This window comes from Mesocricetus auratus, unplaced genomic scaffold (genome assembly GCF_017639785.1).
Source record: "Mesocricetus auratus isolate SY011 unplaced genomic scaffold, BCM_Maur_2.0 Super-Scaffold_100003, whole genome shotgun sequence".
NCBI classification, from domain to species: domain Eukaryota; kingdom Metazoa; phylum Chordata; class Mammalia; order Rodentia; family Cricetidae; genus Mesocricetus; species Mesocricetus auratus.
In genome coordinates this window covers 11,946,145-11,965,803 of record NW_024429188.1, presented here as the reverse complement: position 1 = coordinate 11,965,803, position 19,659 = coordinate 11,946,145, and the positions used below count along the sequence as shown (strand labels likewise).

The 19,659-nt window shown below is 38.5% G+C and overlaps 1 protein-coding gene across 2 annotated transcripts in view; it reads left to right on the top strand.

Annotated features, from left to right (window-relative positions):
* The window catches only part of Arhgap6 (Rho GTPase activating protein 6), a 500,327-nt gene that overhangs the window by 403,699 nt on the left and 76,969 nt on the right, over positions 1 to 19,659 (top strand). For both annotated transcript variants that reach the window (XM_005074168.4, XM_021229555.2), the window contains exon 2: positions 16,527 to 16,686. In XM_005074168.4, coding sequence (XP_005074225.1) covers positions 16,527 to 16,686 — 160 coding nt within the window. The remainder of the gene's footprint in view (positions 1 to 16,526; positions 16,687 to 19,659) is intronic.

Genomic DNA, 19,659 nt, shown 5'->3' with positions numbered 1-19,659 from the left:
AGGACAACAACAGGGCATCTGAAAGGCATCTCAATGAGGGTCCAGTATTGATGGTGTAACAGAAAGCAGAGGCCTTGAACTAGATCAATGACTCCTTGCAATGAGCATATGCCAAGTCCAGCTGTTGGGGCAAATGGGTGTGCTGTGTGAAACACCACAGCTTGCAATGCAGCTACAGTGGATAATCATGTGATGAGAGGGGAGAAAGATGGAGGAGCAGAGGGGAGAAGTACAGAGGAACTGGAGATGCGACAGTTGTGACTGGTATGAGAGAAGTCGGATAGAAGAACAGGTCATTGCACAGAGGTGTCAGCGACATGTTGTTTGTTTGATTTTTGTTTTGTTTTTAATTTTAATATTTTATTGTTGTGGGGAGATGTGACAAAGGTGGAGGGGAGATATAGAAGGACTGGAAAATAAGTGGGATTGGGGTACAAGATGTGAAATTCCGAAAGTATCGATTAAAAATGTTTTTTTAAATATTTTTATTTTAGAAATAATCTTGTTTTACATATCAATACCCCCATTACCATGCAATTCCATCCTCCTACGCCCCCCACCAACCTCCCCAAACCACCCCCCACCCACTTCCCAAGAATAGTGAGACCTTCCACAGGGCATCATCAGTCACATTATTTGGTGGAGGGCCTAGGCCCTCTTTCCTGTTTTGGGGCTACAATAGTATCCCTCCATGAGGAATGGGCTCTCAAAGTCCATTTGTGCACTAGGGATAAACACTGCCTCCACAGACTGCCCAGGCCTCCTAGCTGGCACCCACATCCAGAGGACTTGGTACAGTCCAATGCTGGTTCCTCAGATTTATGACTGGTGTCCCTGTGCTCTCACTAGGTCAGGTCAACTGTTTCTGTGCGTTTTTTAAAGCTCCCTTGGTTGATTGCTCTAGAAGTAGAAGTTCAGATAAATTAACTGTCAGCCTTTGAAAAATGTTGCCTTTTCTTATTCCAAATAAAGTGTTACCGTTTATGCAGGCTATAAATTAAGAGTAATTAAGAAGATAAATTATTTTAAACCAAAACTAGGAGACTTAATGTCCATAGATCACATTTTAGGCAGCAAATTAGACCTGATAGAAATTTGTATTTCTGGTGATACTTGTAATTAACTTGTTGATAGAGTGAGTTCATTAAATCTTACACAAATTTGAAAATTTTGTTTACTTCTTATTACATGAGGAAGGTTTTTGTAATGCAATAAAGGCAGTTGACGAAGCAAAACATGATCAAATGTACCACTAAAAACAAAGGGTGGGAAGGAATCCCTTTAAGTAGCTTTTTATTTATTATTTATTTACTTATTTACTTACCTATTTTTGGTTTTGCCTGTTTTGTTTCACTTAAGGATTTTCAGGGTAAGGGTTTGTCTCCCAAAGATGCTTAGTGCTTGTTTAATTGCAGGATGATTTGTAAATATTTGCTTTGGGACTGGGCTCTTCAGTTTGAAGTAATATAATTTCAACATCTTTGTATTTCTTATTCTTTTTCCAAACATATTCACTGTTCAGTGAGAAATGAAGCTGCCCATATTGAAATAAGTGCCCTGCTCTGTAGAGAGTTCACATGGCAACACACTTACAAGGAGGGTCCTTGCATTGAGCAGCATCATCCCAAGAAACTTGTAGAATCCAATATTCTAATTGAGTGTTTGTTATGGAAATAGGGATCAGAAAGAGTAGCTGTAGAAGAAAGTCCTTTTCTGTGCCTTATCAGAACAAATGGTGCCACGTGTAAGTTTTTCTGTGAGAATCAGGAGGCAATGACCTTATTTAGGTATACCCATATCCATAAGACAAAATGTGCATTTATTATTCCTTCTGAAATTGTGTCACTGGTTTTGGCTCAACTAATTTTGCTTTAGGGAACTCTTTTGAGAACATTCTTAAAACTAGACTTTAGGATTAAAGAGATGGCTCAGTGGTTAAGAGCATAAAAAAGGGCTTGTGTTCGATTCCCAGGACCTACATGATGGCTCACAAACATTTGTGGCTCCAGTTCTAGGGTATCTAATGCTCCCTTCTGGCCTCTGGGGGGCACCAGGCATGCACATTGTGCACAGACATACATGCAGACAAAATACCCATGCACATAAAATAAACAAGTGAAGTTTTTAAAAAAGCTATAGACTTCACTGAAGTTTAAAAAGATACCTACGTTATATTTTCGCTTCTAGTGCTTACTTCTTCATTTGCTCTTCGGAGAAGGGTTTTGATAAGTTAATGATTCGCCTTTGACTAAAAATCAATAAATTCTTTTTCTCTTTGAAAAAATGTCATTTGAAAAGAAACATGATCTTTTAAATGAAGCCATGTAACAAGCAACTCTCACTTTCTAAGATACAAAATTTCCTTGGAAAAAAAGCCTTCTTACAAAGAAATCGCCCCCTTGCTTTGCCTGCTTGTTCACTTGCCTACAGTACAAAATATTCATGGAGGTGGTAAACATTGACCAAAAGTTAGTGTTTCTGTGTTGTACTTTTGACTTTCAAAGTCATGTTCTAGTCGCCTAATGATTTACTTCAATGGCACATTTTCTGTCTGACACAGCTAACCAATATTCTTCCTGGAGATAAGTCATAAGAGCCACAGGAGGATACTAGAAATAGGATCAAAGTCAGGGTACCTGGAAAGAGGAGAGGATGGGCAGGTACAGTTCAAGAAGCAAGTGTCAGCAGTGAGGGAAAGCAGAACCTTCTGAACCGTTTGCTGGTCACAAAGCCTCTGGACATTCTCAGCGATCCAAAGGATTAACCTAAAAGATGCAACATTTTCACTGAGTTCGTTAAAGGAATAGATAACCGGAAATATCCTTCACAATTTATAGTTTTAGGTATAGCCTTAAGGTAATTCAAGACTAAGTGGCAGCTGAATGCTGCCTGTCAAAGGAGATTAAGCAGAACAACAAAAGATCTAGCAGTAATGGTTGTAGTCTAAATGAAATTTCCAAATACCATTTTGGAATTCATTTCCAGTTCTGAAAAATAAAAGCATTGTCTATTTCTAATCATTGAATTTATATTGTTTCAACTTCAAAGGTTGCCAAAATATATTTATCTGCTCTATCATTGAAGGATTCCCCATGTGCTCTGGAAAGCAATACATAAAGGTCACTTTTTATTTTACTATCTACTTGATCACCTACCTCTCTTTCCAAGGATATATGACAAGAGAAGGAATGTGAGGAAGACATATGGCGAAGGGGTGCTGCAGATCCTGATTGGTGAAGCCTGCTATTTATGAGGGCACAGGGCAGCATGGGTAGTAGTAGATCCTTCAGACACATATCCAAATCTCTCAAATTTCTCATTTCAGTTCTAAAGGTAATCATGATTAGTGGTACACAAAGATTTAAAGACACTGATGGGCTCTACCATTTTCAACACAAGAGATTTCTCATTTGGTTAGAGAGGGATGTGCAACAAACAAACAGCTCCAAACCTTAGTGGATTAAAGCAGCCACCATTGGTTCTGTAACATGGGTTGAGTTCAACTAGATAGTTCTTCTGAACTTGGCAGTTTTCACTTAGAAGACTCCATTCATCTGGGAGGTTAGTTAGAGTTGGGTTTAGTTGAGACCCTGGGACAAGCAAGCTTTTTCTATTTTCCATGTAGTCTCTTCATGGCTATTGCTATAGATAATCTTTCCAGTGCAGTAGTTAGGTTTATGTTATGGAGACTTAAGGGCCCTAAGATAGAATATGTATTGGGATTTCTTGTGACTTAGACCCAGACTTGTCACAGCATCACCTTCTACCATATCTGGGTAGTTAAAGAAAAGCTGAAGGCCAGCTAGGACTGAAGGACAAATAAGTACAGTCAGCATGCATACTGTAAGGTGTGGCCCATACCTGGGAATACCACACATGCCATTGAGGACTGCCCAGGTTTTTAGGAACTGAGACTAAAAATAAAACCAAACACAGACCACTTTCTCCAACATTCCATGACTAGAGCCCACTGATATGACTAACCATTAACCTTGAGCAAGACTGGGAAGTGAAGTCTAATGAAATGCCCATGGGTTATAGGCTTCAGATTTTTGTGAGCAGCCAGTATTTTCCTCATTGTGTAGACTTTGTGTCAGGTTTCCACCACCTCTTCTGTCAAGTGGAATTGTGTAAGTAAGGGAATTGTGATACATATAAATTGCTCGCACATATGTATTCTCAGTTAATTCTAGTATCATGGTAGTTACTTATTATTATATAGTGACTAATTTTTTAATTTTATTTCAGTCAACACACATTGTATTGGCTATCATGATAAGGAACTTAATTTAAGCTGAAGACTGTTATAATCAGAAACATACTCATTCGAAAAGCTTGAGAAAGAAGTTCTACAGTATTTTGTCATAAATGTATAAAATGTCACCGACTGTAGAAACAGAAGCAAAGCCTAGAAGGTAGTGTGAATGTAATGCATAGACTCCTAGACTGTACATTGTTACTTGACATCATTCACAATGAAGGACCAACTGGAAGAAGACTGTTGTGGTCACAGCATATTTTTCTAATTAGCAAAATTCCCATAAATCAAAGCTTTTACCTATATTCTGATTTTTAGTTATAAGGCTGTCTGGAGGATTTGTGGCCTTTTACTGGGTCTACTCAAAGGACTGATATTTAAATCTTCAAGAGGACTCCTTATCTTCACTTTTTTGTTTTTCTGGCTTTAATGTGTTTTCCAAAGAATGCCAAATATCCAACTTTCCCATCATTTCTGTATTTCCTTTGAAAGCTTGATTTGCTTCTACCCATAAACTTTGATTTCACAAGACATTGTTTCTTGATATTGAGGTTATTCCCTTAAAGATGTAGTCACTTTCTCATGGCATATTCACTGACATGACAATATACATATTTAAAAATTGCTTCTTGTTAGGGCTATGAATGCAGACTTAACTGGAAGATGTGGTTGTCCCTCTTGCCAAAGTACCCACACTGAATAAGTCTCATTTTTCTGATTTTGCTATTGGACAGGCATAGTGGTGAGTATCCTTAACAGCAGCACTTTGGAGGAAGGAGCAGGTAGATGTCTATGAGTCTGAAACCAACTTGATCTGTATGGTGACTTCAAGGACAACCAGGATTACATGATGAATCTCTGTCTCACAATGATGAGAACAATGATGATGATAAATAATGGTATCTAGAGATATGGGGAGATGACTCATTGGTTAAGAACACTTGCTACTCTTGCAGATGATCTTTGTTTTGTTACTAGCATGCATATGGCATTACAACCACCTTAAACTCCAGCTCCAGAGGGCCACATTCCCCCCTTCTGGCCTCTATGGGTATTGCATGCATGTGATACACATAGATAATTCATGCAAATACTCACACATATAAAACACAAATAAATCTATAATGATAATAATAGATTAAGAAATCACTCTGGCTTGAAGTGGTGAATCTTATTTAATCACTATTTCTTACTGAACACTTATAAAACATCTTCTCCTGGTGATGATTATGGACAGTGACTTTGTCTTCTGATTAATTTCTAAGCTCCATAGGGATTAGGAGCACAGCTGCATCATTCCAGAGTTGTGGATATTTATACAAGTTACCTAATGTCTCAGAGATTCTTTCTATGTCTGTGGGAGGGAAATAAAAGTGTCACTAACTTACTGTTTAGAATTTCTTTCACAAGTAAACAACTCAGCACCCATAAAAAACTTAGGACAATGCATGACATAATCAGCATTAAATATTATCATGTATTCCTAAAGTAACTATTGATGAAAATGAAATTACTGATTTCTTATTTTCGTGTGAGGTTATAATATCAAATAACTTTAAATGTGCATCTAACATCCATAATCTATGGATGGTTATGTAGCACTATTTGAACCAGAAAGCACTTTCAACATTGGAGGTTTGAGGTTGATGGAGGCGGATGTGTATATAGGAATAGGAAGTTGTTACTCTGGTTTTCTCTTCAACTTTAATCAGTCTAGTAAGAAACACAATGTAACACTTTATTGTTTTTAAATTCTCTCTTCATGCTAAATAAATAGCACCAACAGAGACTTTGTGTGTCTTCAATGATTAACACCACAGAGTTCCATTAAAATCCTATTGAATCTCTACATTTGAATCAGTAAGATCATCCATAAAATCATTACTCTGTCCAATGCAATCACAGCATATATTTTGTTGAAATTCACTTGAAACCCATGAGAGAACTATAACTTCATATTGACAGGGAAGCAAAGTTGCATTTTTGTATTGTGTTTGGTTGGGTACCATGTGGAATTCATAAAGATGAAGATTTGAGTGACAAGGATGTTTTTTTGTTTTCTTTCTGAGATATAATTACATCATCTTCCCTTCCCATTTCTCTCTCCAAACCCTCCCATATACCTTTCCATGTTATCTTTTAAATTTAAGGCCTCTTTAAAATTGATTGTTGTTATATGTTTATATGCAAAAATTATACTTTATTCTTTTACTTTCTCTCTGTCCTCCATGGATTTCACACTGCACCTCTACCTGCTTCCATATGCTCTTTAACATAGTCAAGAGATCTCCACCTGCTCTGCTCAGAAAATGAATAACTTCTTAAGGATCTTTGTTTCCACAAAGAATAAAACAAAGAAGTATATGTTATGCTTCATTATAAAATAGAATAAATCTTTTCTCATTTTTACTGTTCATAGGGGGAAAATCAGGGTTTTAAACTACAGTTTAACAACAGAGAAGTTTTTCTAAGCTGACAAAATATACTGTGGGTTGTATTGTACTTTATCATGCTCTTGGGTGGGGAGGTCTCAGAAGTATCCAACATTCTTTGATGGATTCCTAATAAGGCCACTTTGCACTTACGATTCAATTACAATTTGTAATCTCTATGGACAGGGATATTTTTAAGTGAAATCCTCTCTTAATTCCAGTATTTTTTTCAAAACAGCCTTATTAAAATACGAAGTAGAGAAATCCAGTTTCAATTTCTCCTTTTGTCTCGCCCTCTTACTTCCTCCCCAGCGTCGTGTGTTCTCTCTCTCTCTCTCTCTCTCTCTCTCTCTCTCTCTCTCTCTCTCTCTCTCTCTCTCTCTCTCCCTCTCTCCCTCTCCCTCTCTCCCTCTCTCCCTCTCTCCCTCTCCCTCTCTCTCTCTCCCTCCCTTCCCTCCATCCTTACTTCTCCCCTAAGTTCACTTACTCACTCAGTGATGTAGCCTATCTATGTGAAAAAGGGACAGGAACTTCTCATTGATCTGATGAAAATTTTTCTTTTTTTTTTCTTCCAAGATTCATGGTGTAGTGGATGTATCTAGCAACAAAAAGTATCCCAGAGTCATAGCAGGGCCATCTGGGTGATTTCTTTCACACTTGATAAGATCTTCTGTCTCAAGTTTCATTTTTCACCAAAAAGTTATTTTTTAACAAGCAGAGTCAAGTTTCTAGTCCAAGCTAAGTTCTGTTAGATTAGAGAGGACAGCAAAGCTGCCGAGATTAGAATTCATGGGTAAGCACCAAATCTATATATCTATACTCCTGTTTCTTTTGCAGAAGATGATTATGATAAGATATGTGATTCTGTCCTTCCTAGCTTGTGATCTGGGAAGTAAAGTGGATGATCAGCATGTGGGATGTGTGGCTGCTAAACACTGCTTTGTGCTGATAGAGATTTATGAGCACAGCTCATTTTCAGACTGATTGATGATGCTGAGGCAGCGGGAAATATGCGAACTGCAGCAGGAAGGAGCCCTCTGCAATTAACAGGAGCAGCATCATTAGTGTGATTCCTGCGAGACTTGGGCATCAGTTGGTTGGAGGTCTCCCAGTCACAGATTTTCTCTTCCTCTTTCAACATCTTGCATGTGCTGCTACATGTTACCTGTGGTGGCAGGAACAGACACAGGCTTTGGAGAACAACTTAAATACAGGAGATAAGACTAACAATAAATTGAGCATGTTGCTTTACCAAAAGGAATGATCTTAAGCTATGGATTTGTGGAAACTGTCTGGTTTAGCTAACTATAAAGAATCTAACTGTCCAGTGGTGGTGCATGCCTTTAATCCCAACACTTAGGAGGCAAAGGTGGGAGTTTACAACCAACCTGGTCTACAGAGAAAGTTCGAAGACAGCCAGGGCTACACAGAGAAATCCTGTATTGGAAACAAAACAAAATAAAAATCTGCTATTCACATTGCTTGGTGGTAGAAAGAAAGGCAACTTAACTCGTATGTTCAGGGTCCTATTTTGCTGTTGTATGAGTATCTTTACTAATAGCTGCTGCTTTACTTATTTGTAAGGTGAGTGTTTTTGTCTGGTTTCTCCTGAGAGATGATTGCATACAAGTATAGTAGTCGTTATCAGACTAAATTCTACAGCCTGAAACCTAGCTTCAAATCCCAACTCTGATATTTATTCATTTTATGATCTGGGCAAGTTATATAAGGTTTGTGCCTCAGTTTCTCCATCTGCAAATATGAAGATAATAATGGTGCCATAGTCCCCCAAGGATGTTGCAACTATATGTGAGATAATGTAAATAAAGAACTTAGTAGATAGTCAACCATTTATAATGTGGGCAGAATTTTCAAGGTCCATCTCTAGATGTCAATTGTTCTAACTGATTTAATTATAGAAAGACAAGAAAAACTGTTGAAGGTTAGCCCTGTCATTTCTAACCCATTCAGGTTATTTCTACATTCTACAGCCTGTGTTCCATGCAGGCTATTTTGTCTGCATGATTTGAGCAAATGTTTTAAAACTAAGAATTGATTCTATGGGTACTCGAAAAGTTCATGGCTCAGTTGGAGAGATTCAGAAGTGAAAAATGGCCTTTCAGTCTGACATCCTTTTTTTAAGGACATTGAATATGTGGAAAGTGTCTCCTCTGTGCTAGCCATTAGCATGGCTTTTCCTGCAAGAAAATATGTACATGACATTTCATGCAAGAAAAGGTGCACATGATGTTTATTTTCCCAGATGGTGTTAGCACAGTTCCAGGTTTGACAATGGTCATTTTATTTCTTTTGGGTTTATCAATAATCCACAGATATACTAGCCATTTTCACATGATCATTTCTTTTAACTTTTTTTTGTATTTTTATTTACATATGTGCTCTTGTACATGGCATGGCATGCCCAAAGAGGTACAAGGATATGCAGCTAGAGTTGGTTCCTCAGGCTGGGCAACAAGTGCATTTTCCCACTGAGCTATCTCACCAGCTGATGGTCCTAGAAAACCATTTGTATTTCATTTGTATTTCACAGCATCTCACTTATTGCCATCTTGTATGATTTCTTTATGCGCTCTTTGGAATCATTCCAAACAAGTACAATCTTAGAGTTAGAAAATGTTGCTTCAAATGGCTAATTCTAAATGTATATAATTGTGCCTTAATACTTCTAAACTGATGCAGTTTTCAGGAAATGTTTCCTGGAAGGGCTGAATAATAAAATCGTACAACTCTATGGACTGACAGTCTCTTTTGCAAGCTGTTCAGCTCTACCATTGAAGGGTAGACACTGCCATAAGCTGTACCTGAGTGAGTGTAACTTCAAGATTTGACTCATAAGCAGTAGCTTGCTGATTCCTGGCTAGTCAACTTATTAAAAGCAAAATTCCCATTTTACAGATAAGGAAACTAAAGGATGGCATATGTAAGTAGCTTGCTAAGAACCCACATGTGTGGCAAACAGTGGAACTGGGGCCCAAATCTAGGAAGGTGTTGCTTTTAGCAACTACTCCATGTCAGCCAATGTGATGCTTGGCTCCTGAATTTTGCCTTGTTGATTTCATCATTTACATACAGGGCTTACTCAAATACAGTGTTCCCAGTCAAGATGCCTAGAAGGTTCCAACAGTAATACTACTTTCTCTGTCATGTCCTACCAGCTTCTTTAGTGCTTATCATCTTGTAACTTCCTGTGAGTTACTCAGTCATTGTGTGTGTTTATCTGCTTTCTCTTTTGTTCACTAATGAGTCTTAAGTACCTTGAAGGGTTCCTGGCCTATAGAATTTCCCTATCTAGTGCTTGCTGAACCAACAAGATAGGCTTTTGCATGTTTGGACTTGGACACTTCTCAAGAAATAGTAATATATGAAGGCAAAAGTTCAAAGTAAGCTACCGTTCTTAGAAACTGTTTCTACTTTTCTGAAATTCCTGCTCAAAATAAAATAGAACATCTTATTTTTTAAAAAGTCCAGATTCAATGCATTTTTCAAAGTGGGTGACATAGCAGGGATATTAAATGCCCATAAAGAAAAGTGTGTTGAGTAACTAAAGAGTCAAGAGAGGGCAATTGGAAAATGGTTTCCTGTTGAGTACATAAAAGCACAGACTCTTTGGTGAGTCAAGCCAGGAGTGTAACAACTATACAAATGCTCTCAGCTTTCCCCAGGTGCTCACAAAGAGGGAAGTTTCCTGTCGTTGCCACATGTTTATTTTGGAGTTATAAAGATCAAGGCAGACCTTTTCAGAAGTGTTTGATTGTGGGGCTTGTTATTTCAACTTATGCTATGCCTCCGTGGTACATTTTGATGATCTGGGAATAGCGCCTGTACTTAATTATTATTACACAACACTGACCACCTTAGGAAACAATGGGAAAAGATTCACTTGTGACATGTATGATCTAAATGACAGAGCATTCTTTCACTCCTAAGCTTATCTTTACTTCTTGCCTTCAATGGCACTTAGAAAAAAGAAATCCACTCCAACAAGTAGTGGAACTACCTATTCAGAAATTCAGCACATGTTTCTTTAAGAGTTTTTCATATCACTAAAATTGCCAGGATTCAGATTGAGATGTAAATTTAGAGTGATGATTAATATTAATTATAACTTAAATTGCCACTTAGTCACAGCCTGTCAGGAGCTAATAAGTCCCCCACAAGAAATTCACTTGCATTATCTTATGTGAGCCACACATGCCTGAGAAGTAATTCTTCCTCTTTCTCATGTACTGTTGAGGAAACTGAGGCTCAGTGGTGTTCAGAGTCTTGTCAAAAAGTTCCCATGTAGTTGGTCCCAGGGCTTGGTACCTTAAATTTTGAAGCCTGCCTTAAAGCAGAAGAACTTGCATGTTTGCGAGCTGCTGGTAATTGAACCAGCCCTGAACTTGCATGTTTGATATCGATAATCTATCAACCATGATTCTGACATAATGGGTCCACAGAAAATCATTTGAGCAAGCCTTCATCAATCTTTTCCTGGCCCTCTTGGTTTGGGCAGTTTATTCTCGAGTGTGGTTAAAGAGATACTCCAATTAGAGTCCAGCCCCAAACACAGAACAAAACAGTGTGGTGTAGGCTCAAACCAAAATTACTTCAATCAATTATATTTCATGGGAAAATTAAGTCTGTTTGTAAAGACACACAGACTAGCTCAAAAGAATAACCTTTCTGAATAAAACATAGATATTGGGTTTTCACTTTCCTTTTTGATTCTTTTTCCTAAATGTGGATACCTACACTTCTGGTGAGAAAGGTATCTCTCTAGTTAAAATTGTTGGTGAGTTGGTCTCCAGTTAATCAAAAACTCTGTTTCATTGAGACTTTTGTTTGCTTTTTATAAATTGGTTTGTGTCATTTGCATTTCTCGAGGTTGGTTCAAAATAGGTCCTATGATTTTGCTTATGTGCATAATATACGGAATCCTACATAGTATGCGTAAAATATATAGTTTGTGCCTCTAATGATAAAGAAAATGTATAAATGATTGTTAAGATTTCCTGACACCATCATTTTAAGAGGATTCTCTGTAATTTGAGCTTAACAGCAGACCTAATGTATTCTCTGTCACGGTTGCTCACCTTCAGAACTATTAGTAGTTTGAATCAGATAGACATTTACTGTGGCAAAATGTTTCCTGTTTTATGAGCTATTTTGTAGTGCCTCTGATTTCACACCTCCAGGGACTAGGCACATGCATGCAAACACGCACACAGTCACACAGGCATGCACACATGCGTGTACACACACACACACACACACACACACACACACACACACACACACACACACACACCTTCCCTTAAATTGGGAAAACCAAAATGTCTCCAGTCATTGTTGAAAGGCAACTTGGTTAGCTTGCGCCCAGATCTGTGTACTGCATCCTTTTTTAAAAATCATTTATTCTATTATATGCTACTCTGACGTTGGGTCAATTGGGGTTGTACCTACATTTATAAACGTGAATAAAATTTAAAATATCAATTTTAATTATTTTAAAGTGTGATATGATGATAAATCAAGACACTGGGTTCACGGGAGAGGGTAAAAATGGGTTCCAATAGCCCTACAATGAATGAATCATATATTTATGAGCTAAAAAGTCACTAAGAAAATATGCTGACCTGGAACACACATTTGAGAATTGAGAAGCCTCCAAAACACAATCTAGGCTGTGCTGGTGGGCTTTGGTACTCTTTCTGGGAATGATTTTGTAATTTTGTGCTATCACTGACTTTTGTGTTTCCATCTTACATTTTCCACGAGATCTGATGAGTAGGCATGCGTACCATAGATTAAGTATTCCCTGGATCACATGTAATCATATTTATGTTTAATACTTGCATGTTACCAATTCCGTTTGGCTTATTAAAATAACAAGTTTGAATCAAAATGCTTAGTTTGACAGTCCCTCCTTCCCTTCATCCCTTCCTCCCTCCCTCCTGCCTTTCCCCACTCTCTGTGTGTGTGTTTGGCTTTTGGGGATAGTATCTACATAGTCTAAGCTGTCCTTAATCTCAAGTTCCTATAGACTCTATGTCCCCAGTATTGAGCTCATATGTATGCACCACCATGGCCTGCTGCCCAACATCTCTGCATTTCCTTTCTCTTCCTCTTGACTTGTTCCCTCCTTGATTTCTTCAAGAAATTTTTCAGCACCCTCCTTTTCTTTACAGATCTGATTGCATTCGTCTTTTAGTAAGAGTTCCTGATATCCTGGCCTTAACTATTGACAAAGAAAAACGAATCTACTTTGCATTGCTTACACAGAAAACTTTAGAGAATTTTTAAGACCTGTCTTCTACTTACTTGCCTTTACCCATTGCTATTTCCTTCCTTGCAGATGTCTGGAATAAGCTTGGATCCTCAAATTCATTACCTTGGAAGCTAGGGTTTCCTTCAAATTTGGGTTTCTGCTGGGAAAACCCTTATCCCTCTCAGTCAACTTTCAAGTCTCCACCAAAATATCACCTTATCTACAAATCCTTCCTTGATCTATAGACAGGAGGTGCATTTCTGCCTTCTAGGCACCGATTGCATTTGATGTGTTGCTTACTTCTTTTTTCCTTTTTCTATTTAAATTAGAAACAAGGTTGTTTTACATGTCAATCACAGTTCCCTCTCCCTCCCCTCCTCCCTTGCCCCCCAATGAACCCCTATCTCATCCCCTTTCTGCTCCACAGGGAGGGTGAAGCCTTTCATGGGGATCTTCAAAGTCTGTCATCTCATTTGGAGCAGGAACTAGACCCTCCCCCATGTGTCTAGGCTGAGAGAGTATCCCTCCAGGTGGAGTAGGCTCCCAAAGTCCATTCGTACACTAGGGATAAATACTGATCCACTACTAGAGGCACCATAGATTGCCCAAACCTCCACACTGGCACCCATGTTCAGGGGGTCTGGGGCCCATGAACTCCCCCTTTTTCAGATCAGCTGTTTCTGTGGGTCTCTCCAACCTGGTTTTGACCCCTTTGCTCATCACTCCTCCCTATCTGTAACTGGATTCCAGGAGTTCAGCTCAGTGTTTAACTGTGGGTGTCTGCTGCTTCTTCTATCAGCCACTGGATGCAGGCTCTAGGATGGCATGGAAGGTAGTCATCAATCTGTTACAGGGGAAGGGCATTTATGGTAGCCTCTCCACTATTACTTAGATTGTTAGTTGGTGTCATCCTAATAGATCTCTGAACATTTCCCTAGTGCCAGATTTCTATTTAAACCGATAATGTCTCCTTCTGTTATGGTGTCTCTTTTCTTCCTCTCTTCTATTCTTTCCCAGACTCAGTCTTCCTGCTTCCTCATGTCCTTCTCTTTCCTCCTCTTCTCCCCTTCTCTTTCTCCTAACTCTCTCTCCTCTCCCCCTATGCTCCCAATTCGCTCAGCAGATGTTGTCCTTTTCCCCTTCTGGAGGGGGGAGACTGTGTATGTCTCTCTTAGGGGGCTCCTTGTTTCCTAGCTTCTCTGGAGGTGTGTATTATAGGCTGGTAATTGTTTGCTCTATGCCTAATATCCATATATGAGTAAGTATATATCATATTTGTCTTTTTGTGATGGTTTACTTTGATCAGAATGGTTTCTTCTAATCCCATCCATTTGCCTGCAAATTTCAAGATTCCATTGTTGTTGTTTTTTTCTGCTGAATAGTAAGTACTTCATTGTGTAGATGTACCACATTTTCTTTACCCATTCTTCAGTTGAGGGGTATCTAGGTTGCTTCCAGTTTCTGGATATTACAAATAATGCTGCTATGAACATAGTTGCCAATTCCAGCTAAGAGGTAATTGAGTCCTCTACAGGTCACATATTTAAATAATCTTTAAAAATGGTATGCAGTATCATTTTTGACACTTAGATAAAAATCAACTTCCTTAGATATCCAAACTTCATATCTACAGGACAGAAATGTAGGGTAGCAAGTTGGCTCACTGAGTTCAACATAAAGGAACCCCAGAACTGAAGGAAAGAAATGATTATCATTAAGTTGTCCTCTGACATCCACATAAATTCTTTGACATGCCTGTGCCTACACACACACACACACACACACACACACACACACACACACACACACACACACACGCACACACACCAAAAAACAATTGTGAAACAAAATTTAAGGTCACAAACTCATCTAAGATTTCTCATCTGGGGAAAATGCAAATCACAGACACTATAACATGTAGTCTCAGATCTTAACTGCTTAAATTGAGCTTGCTCCCTTAGAAAAAAGAAAAAAGAATGTACTGATCTTGGACTTTTCTTTAGTTGGCCAAGTACGGCAGCAGCCTACTCTCTTAGAGTACATTTGTTAACTCAGTTATCTCCCCACATCACACTCCCAGAGCCTACAAAGAACATGGGAGTGCTTACTAGCCACTGGGTGTTTGTTTGTATAAGTCAAGACCACTACTAACAAAATTCCCTCTTGATTATGGAGGGAATCCATGGCACTGTGTCTGTTATCTATGATTTGTAGAATGACCTCTTCAGAAGCAAGGGGTGGTGAGTTTCAGGGGAACGGGAAGTAGTATTTCATGGGCCATCACATTCTCCCAGTCTTCAGTGGAGTTGGGAGCGAGCACTCTCCCGGAATCACAGAGATGTGTATGCATATACACAAGAATACTCTTACAGTTGTAGGAACACATGCTTAGACTTACTGATGCAGAGCACTTTAAAATCAAATGTCTCTATAAATTTGAATCATGACTGATAATCTGTACTTATTTTGTTGAAAAATGGCTTATGAAAGTGCTGTAAGTAGAAACAGTGGTTACTATTTTGCAATAAACTTTAAAGCCTTACATTTGCTTGGTCCTTAGGATTTGGTGAAAATTATTCCAACTCTTCAAGATACAGGTTCATCACCAGTACTACATTATCATAATTGCTGATACTACATTACTATAGTAATGTAATGTATCTTAAGCATATATTAAAATAATATATTACACATGTGTTCAGTGTTGAAATAAAGCCCAGTGCTCAGTACTATTGGATTCTAAACCCACAGACAGAAGTGACCATGAAGCAAACATTTCTTTAAAAAAATCTTATAATTGTACTAAATGTGTACAGATTTTTCTCCTTTGCCATTATTCTCTAAAAGATGCATTATAACAATGACTTATACAGTATCTAAATTGTGCTAGGTAGTAAAAGAAGTCTAGAAATTGTTCAAAGCATACAAGAGGATATATATGACAATACTGAGAGTTTAAAATAAAATCTTCAACACCTATATATTTTAATATCCGCAGGGACTACTGAAATAGATCCCCCTGGAAACTAATTAAAAAGTATATTTTTACATATTATAATTTAGCAATATCATTTATTCAGTGCTGCCATTATGCTATCGATAAGGTAAAAAATGTTGACCACCTCAATAGGTTTCTAGATTGATTAAAAAGCACACAGCACAAACAATGACACACAGTACTCTCTCAAAACACATGTGTTCCCTAAATGAGATGTACATGACAGCAATTAGGAGCACAGTTGTTCCTGTTATAAATAGACACACAAAAAATCTACATACACATATATGAAGTAGTACCCATGTGACCTCTTTCCCGTGGTTTTCCTTGGCCTATGTATGCATTGTCAGACAAGAATTTTTGACCCAATAGTCACTTTAGCCAATTGGACTTTTGCAATGACTAAGAAAATTTATGATAAACTAAGAATTTGGATTGGGGACTAGAGAGCCAGCTGTGGAACACAAATATGAAATTTGTTTGCCTTTGTTACTGCCTAAGAGAGAAGGAAGTTTCTGACAAATCGGTGAACTGTGTAAAGCTTCATGTTTTTCCCTTGGCCTGCAGGGTGACTTCACCTGGAACAGCATGTCTGGCCGCAGCGTGCGCCTGAGGTCAGTCCCCATACAGAGCCTCTCAGAGCTGGAGCGGGCACGGCTGCAGGAAGTGGCTTTTTATCAGTTGCAGCAGGACTGTGACCTAGGCTGTCAGATCACCATCCCCAAAGGTAAGGCCCTGTTCACACAGTCTGCCTTTCTGTGGGGGGCTCTGCCAGTCAACCACCTGCTCTGCCAAAGCCCCAGATTGCAGTCTTTTCACACCCGGAATTAACACAAAATGGAAACTATGGTTTCTTAGTGGGTGGCTGATATCCCTGTCTGCTTTGAAAGACATGTTCAAGCAGGACAATGTACATGCCAGCTAATTAAATCAAACAATAAGCAACAACAACCACGAAATTTAAAAAACTAAGCAAACAAAAAATAGTTAACTGGGAATCTTTCAAAGGAAAGCCAGGAATATCTCAAAAGTCTTCATGGCTTCCCATCAACCAAGCAGAAAGCTTACAGAGAGGTCAGATTGAAGGTTTGGAAGAAAAGCTAGGTCTGTCTCGATTTGATTTCCAGATCAACATCTTAGAAGAGTGCCTCAGGTCTGTTAAGCTTACAGGTTTCTTCTCATGCAAACTGATAATCAGGGATGGTATGACTGTGATCTCCTTTCGTAGCCAGTCTTTCCTCGTGTGTCTGGGTTGGATTTTGCTACTGTGACACTTCAGCCCATGCACACCTGCTTGCCTGGTGCTTTGTCACAGGGCCTGATTCCCATAAAGCTGAGAAGAGGGCACCTGGAGTCGTTAAGATAGTAGAATTCTGTCTCTGATTGATTATTGTAATCTTTAAAGGCAGTTTTTATATTTGCATGAAACAAAAAATTAACCTGAGGCACAAATGGAAAACCATAATTCATTAGGGAGATTATAGTAAACATATTCATAAACAGTTTTTACCAATGTGCTCAAAGTAAAAAAGAAAGCAGAATAGAGATAGCAAACTTCTGAAAGGTAGGCATGTTATGAATATTTATCTATCAGATAATAAGTCCATGGATTTATCTGTGTTATAGTTTATCTCAACACTCCCCAAAGGTTCATGTGTTGAAGGCTTTATCCTTATTGCTGAGATTTGGCTTTAGGAATATGATTGGATCCCAAAGGCTCTCACTTTAACAATAGGTTAATCCATTGACAAAAGTCATGAGTGAATGGACTATTGGGAGGTGGTGAAACTGCAGGAGATAGGAGTCAATGGGATGGAGCAGGTCATTAGGGCATGCATATCGAAAGTGAGTCTGGTCTGAACAAGGCCTCCTCTCTGACTGCCTCCTCCACATCATGAACTGTGCAGTTCTGCTCTACCACAATCTTATTGTGCTCTGCCTCAAAATAGATTCAGAAAGAGGGGATCCAAGTGCCATGGACTGAAACATGTAACACCATATGTATTTGTTCCTTTTCAGTTGCTTACCTCTGGTAGTTAGTTGCAGCCACACACTGAAAGAAAACTAACTAGCACAATATGTCACATACATGTGTGTCTGTGATGTTGTTCTCAAGTAGAGGTGACTTTGCCTTCTATCTCCCAGAGGACATCTGCCAATTTCTGGCCATGCATTTGGTTATCATAATTTGGAAAAAGGTTCTACTTGCATGAAGTGAGTTCAAGTCGGAAATACTGCTAAATCACCAATAATACATGTGTGGCAACCTTTCTCAAGAGTTATTATCAGGTCCCAAATATTCAAGAGCCAAGGCTGAGCCACTTAACCTTACACACACACATGCTCACATTCTTTCTTTCACAGTGCCAATGGGTCCATATTTTGTTTTTGTTTGTCTCTAAACTTGGCTGTACTAGTATAGGAATCTAAAGACTAGAATCTAGGAACTCATTTTATCACCCACCCTCTACTCACACACTAATGAACTTAGGTGAATCGCCTTTGCAATAGGAGAGTTGGTTCTTCATTTTACAAGGAGTAACACAAAATTCTCAGTACAGAGTTTGCAACTGGGTGATAAGTCTTAGGGCCATGCCCTGCTTTTTCTTTAGACTGAAATCTGATATTTTGTTTTGGGCTATTGTGGAGTTCAGAATCGTGATAGGAGGTGGCTATGGGTTAGGGAGATACGTATGCCAGTAATGGAAGTCATGTTCCTTTGGCTTTCTTCTTAGTCACCTGTTGTCATGATAGTTGCAGTCACCTATACCATTCCCACTCTTTGTCATTCTATTTCATGTGAATCTCACACATAGGTATCCTCAGCACAGATGTGACATTCTCCTACAGTTGTGAAAAATATACTACAGTGACTATCAGGCCATACTACTGTTTTACTTACAGGCTTTCCTGCCTCACATGGCCTTGCTTTGCTTATAAGGTGCAGGAAAAACTTGTCACAAGTGGCCTATATAACCACCACCAATAATCCTATCTCTTTTTCAGGACTGCAAACATTCTTTCCATTCCTAAAAAAATGGAAATTTTGGCAAATGCAGTTTATACTGAAGGGAATGACAACTTTGAAAAGGCTTTGTATTTAATGCACATTAGATAAGCTATCAGGAAGGAGATTATTATTTGTAGCACTACTTTAAAACCCAGTTAATTTGGTATTTCTCTTTGTTCCTGATTTTGGAAGAGGCCATTAAATTAAATAACCATTTGCAAGTAGAACTGCTATAAAACTTGTTTGCTAGAGGCTCTGTCTGTAGCTACATGGTTCCAAACACCTTCAAGGAATGATTCATGCTATTGAGCTGTTACAAAATACCACCAGACCATGAGGGATGTTTTCATATTTTCTATCAAAATGAAAATTAATGCCTTATAAATAAGTTTTATTATTTATAGAAGAAAGAAGTTGTAACTGAGTGGAAAAAGACAGCCATCAGACAAAACTTTCTAGAAACACTGTTTGGGGGTAGGTGATTTATAGATGTGGAATATCAACTGAGCTCTTTTGAATGTGTAACCAGTGCCAAATGCTATGATAGCATCTATAGGATGGATGTGGCCACTTAATCCCCAAGCAAACCCCCAAGTAAAAGTTCTAAACAATGTCAGATTCACTATGTGAATAATTTCCCCAAGAAAAATAAATACAACATCCAGGGTCTAGAGCCTAAAGAAATAATGC